General features: G+C 37.2%; 1 protein-coding gene across 11 annotated transcripts in view; it reads left to right on the forward strand.

Annotated features, from left to right (window-relative positions):
• RADIL (Rap associating with DIL domain) overlaps positions 1–3,118 on the forward strand; it is an 86,455-nt gene extending 83,337 nt beyond the window's left edge. For all 11 annotated transcript variants that reach the window (XM_031940969.1, XM_031940988.1, XM_031940940.1 and 8 more), the window contains one exon: positions 2,801–3,118. In XM_031940969.1, coding sequence (XP_031796829.1) covers positions 2,801–2,906 — 106 coding nt within the window. In that variant the 3' untranslated portion in view covers positions 2,907–3,118. The remainder of the gene's footprint in view (positions 1–2,800) is intronic.
• Positions 3,119–4,277: the final 1,159 nt, after the last annotated feature.

The following is a 4,277-nucleotide window of genomic DNA, read 5'->3' on the forward strand; positions in this document are numbered from 1 at the left end:
GCAGATGGGGGCCAGGAAAGGCCGTTTGCAGACAGTGGGTTTTAACTGAGTCTTAAAGGAAATCCAGAAAAGCAAAAAAGACATATGGGACAGTAAATGCCAAGGTAAGGAAATGGGAGATATTCAAGCAATTGCAAATAAACCTGTGGAGGTGGATCATAGCATGTGTGGAGGGGAGTAAAGTGTAATAAGACTAGAAAGCTTCAAAGAAAAACTGGTAATGAAGAACTTTAAGTGCCAAACAGAAGAGTTTATATTTCATCCTATAGGTAATAGTAGCTCATTGAATAGGAGCATGCCATGATCACTTGTTAAATCAGTTGTTTCATTTGTGTCCAATTCTTCATGACACCTTAAAACCATGGTCAGATTTAGGCTTTAAAAAAGAAAAAAATCTTGACCACTAAGAAGAAAAAAGGATTGGAGTGTAGAAACACTTGAGGCAGAGGAAGCAACAGGAGACTATTCCAAAAGTGTAGGCAAGACACTGTGAAGTGAGAAACAAGATTTGGAAAGGGATTGGATATGTGTGAGGAAAATTGGTCAGAGCCTCTGAGGTGATAAGTCTCGTTAAATGGAAAATTAACAAAACCCTCAATAGTACTAGTGAAGTTTAGAAGAAGAAAGACAATGATGTCTGTTTTGGACATGCTAAGTTTGTTTCTTCTGGGAAATCCAATTGGGGATGTCCAGAATCCAATTGGTAATATAAAACTGTGTTTCTAGAGAGCAACTTGGGACAGGATATGTAAATCTTACGAATCTTCTGCCTAGAAATAATAATTGAATCTATGGGAATAGTATAAATAAAGTTAGGACAGAGCTTTGGGGGACACCTATGATAGGGGACATAATATGCAGCAAAGGAGAATAGGAAACTGTCAGACAGGTGGGAGAATAGGAGAGATCAGTGAGAGAGCATCTGGGAAGTGAACAGAGTCCAATGATAGAGTGAGGGCAAGAAAGATTGGAACTGAGAGAAGTCCACTGGAATGAGCAATTAAGAAATCCCTGGTAACTTTGAAGAGGGAAATTTCAGTTAAATGAAATTGAAGAAGCCAGATTCACATAGATAAGGTTTAGAAGAGAGAGGCAAGGAGGAGATAAAATATCCTAAGTTGTTCTCTCTTATGTGTCCCTTATTATGGTGACATACTGCTGAAGTGACTTTCTTAGTGAGTTTTTTAGTAGCTTTCCCACTGCTACTCCCATTTCTTATTTTGGGTATTCTATGAGGAAAAAAAATCCTCAGGGTCATGGTTTTCTAGCTGGAAATCTAGACTTGCTCTTTATAACAGCAAAATGGTGTTACTTTAGCTGCAACATGTTTTCTTAGGTATGCAAGAAGGGAGCCATGGTAATATAAAGGATTAAGAGAACTAGATTTGAAGTCAGAAACATGCCACAAAATTTCTACTTCTTAGCATACTCAAATTAGGCTTCTAAGATCTTTTCCAACTTTTAAAGTTGCCTGTGTCAGAACTATAGATTTAATGGAACTATTTCCAAGTCTTTTTTTGTTGTTTTTTACTTTTGAAAGCAATGCATTTCAGAAATTACTGCTCTACCATGAGCATTGATTCTACTATGTAGACAAGGGCTTAGGTTCAGGATACCTGTCACAAATACATGGAGGAGTTCATCATTTTTTGTCAGTGACTTGGATGAAGAAGCAGATGGTTGACATGCTTATTAAATTTTCAGATGACATGAAAATAGGAGGAATGAAGTAACTGCTATCCAAATTGGCAAGGTGTGAGGACTGAGCACCCTGGATACTTTAGAATCAGCCGGAATCAGGATAAGCAAAAGTTCTTGGTCTTTATTCTTTGTTGAAGTGAGAGGAATGGACACAGGAATCTCCACACCTCTATTCTTTGTCTCCCAGCCAGAAGTCACTCTGGCTTGTGTTACTCCACTCTCTAATCCCTCCTCCCATTCTCTATATACACCAACAGATCAAGCCAGCACAGAATAATGGGGTGGGCCATTTTCCAAGCATATGCTAATAGAGTATTGTCCAATAAGTAATTAGACTTAAGTGCTCGGTTGTGCGAACCTCAGTGCATGAGCTCAAGTTTTTCAGTCCTTTACAGCAAGGATTACCTTTTCATTCAGGATTGGAAATAGAAAGCTGTCTGAATGAAGAGAGATAAGAAGAAAAAAACTTTAGCAAATGGGTCTCTTTTTTGGTGTAGTAGGAAGGTGAAGTAGAAGTATTAGATGATTGTTAAGGGAGGATGTTCAGTGGGAAGTTAGACTGATGAGCCAAACCCAACTAAGGAAAATGCAATTGGGGTAAATTTTTAATCCTATTCTTGGGACTAGAAAAGTAACTGAACAAATACATAACAGACAAGTCTAGCTAGAACTAAGTGCTAGACAAGTTGAATAAATAGGGACATGTGGTATGTGTTTTGTTCAGGTAAAATGTCCTATTTCAAAGGAAAGACAAAAGGATGAGCAATCAATTTCTTATTTTTTCTGTCTCCCAAAGGCCTTTCCTAACACATTAAGCAAAAAATGTCAAGGGAAAAAAAAAAGACCTTTGCTTAAAAAACAAGGATAAAAACCTAAAAAGCATTGAAACTTCCATAATCCTTGGAGGATGATGATGATGATGGGTACTTTTATATATAGAAAATAATACATATAGTTTTTGATAAAAATATCAGTAGTGGGAAAAGCTTCACAAATCTCCCCGTGACTTTTTTTCCTAGACTGCCATACATACCACCGATTTTACTTGTAGCCTCATTTACAATTACAACCTAATAGACACTCTGTTGTTCTCTTTCAGTGCTGTGGACTTGATCCGATCTGGGGGAAAGAAGCTACGGTTTCTGGTTGCCAAATCAGATATAGAGATAACTAAGAAAATCAGCTCAAGCGCCTCTCCTTCCTAAGGTTTTTGTTCTAGAACTGCTCTACATATCTGCCTACCTGTATCAAGGCTTTGTCAGGCAGGTTCTGCTTGATAATGCTCCTAGAAAGTAGGAATCCAGCGTTATGACAGTTTGGGTATCTGCTTTTCATGTTGCATTATTTACTCAGTATTACACCATGCAGAAGAAATCACAGTATATGAAAAAAAAAAAAAAAAAAAAAAAAACAGGGCTTATAAAGTGGGCAGGTGCTACTGGCTCCCAGTATGTGTTCAGCCTACAAACTAAACAGGGACATCATTGTGACTCATCTCAAAATTGTAGCATGATCAACTGTTACTTTTCCTGCCTCCTAAAATGTCTGGTCCAGTGCACAATGCAGAATGGCAAGGTTTTTTATGTGTTCCTTACTATAAAGATATAAAGTTTGTTGTATGTGAACTTTGTGTGGGCAACAAAATCCCTGGTCAGTTTTTAGTTCTTGTTTTGTACATACAAATGTGTCAAAATACTGAACTGGATAGTTTACTAGTTAATCTTTTTCCAGAAACTAAACTCAAAAACTGTTGTTATTCTACAGCTGATCCATGAGAAATTACAAAAGGAAAAATTCTGACCAGAGTGACATACATACTTGATTTTTACATAGTGACATCTGACTGTCAGCCAAAGATTTCTGAAATAGAAAGCATCTTTACTAAAGAAAGAATAGAAAGGTACCAGCCTCCTAGATATACAATAGTCACATGTAACGTGTGGAAATTGTCTTAAGAGGATTAGATACTTCACGTATCATTCATTTTCTACAAAGAAAAAAAAAAAGTTTGTGATTAATTTTTTTTTTGGGTGATTAAATATTAACTTGGCTACTTTATGATAAGGGTTCCTAACAGATTTCTTCCTGGATCTCTGGTAAACTGGTTCTCTCACCAAGCTGGATGAGCCTTTTTACATATCTGAAATACTTTAACTGAGACAGTTTAGTATCAAAAACCTGTCCCTGTGCATTTTTCTTGTTGGGCTGTAACTTGGGTGTTACCCTAAGTGCCTTCTTGAGACAGTGGGTAGTGCCAACTCAGCCTGACCCAAAACCAAACATTCCCCTTTTAGGAATCTATCCATACATTTCTGAGGGCTGATGTTAGTATTCTGCTCCTCCAAAACTTTTTAGCCAAAGGTAACAATCAAAACTAATGGAGTGAAACTGATTAAAATCGTGGAGAATGGTTCTTTTGGGCAATAGAAATAAACTGATAAGAGGGTTTCACAAAGCTTATCTGTATCACGCCTACTAATAATAGGCTAAGCGACATCCTAAGAATTATGTTATTCTACTGTACTCCTTTCTGCTTGACAGTCTTATCGACGCACAATTAGAGCAAATGCAAAAAC

Source organism: Sarcophilus harrisii, chromosome 1, assembly GCF_902635505.1.
Source record: "Sarcophilus harrisii chromosome 1, mSarHar1.11, whole genome shotgun sequence".
Classification (NCBI taxonomy): Eukaryota; Metazoa; Chordata; class Mammalia; order Dasyuromorphia; family Dasyuridae; genus Sarcophilus; species Sarcophilus harrisii.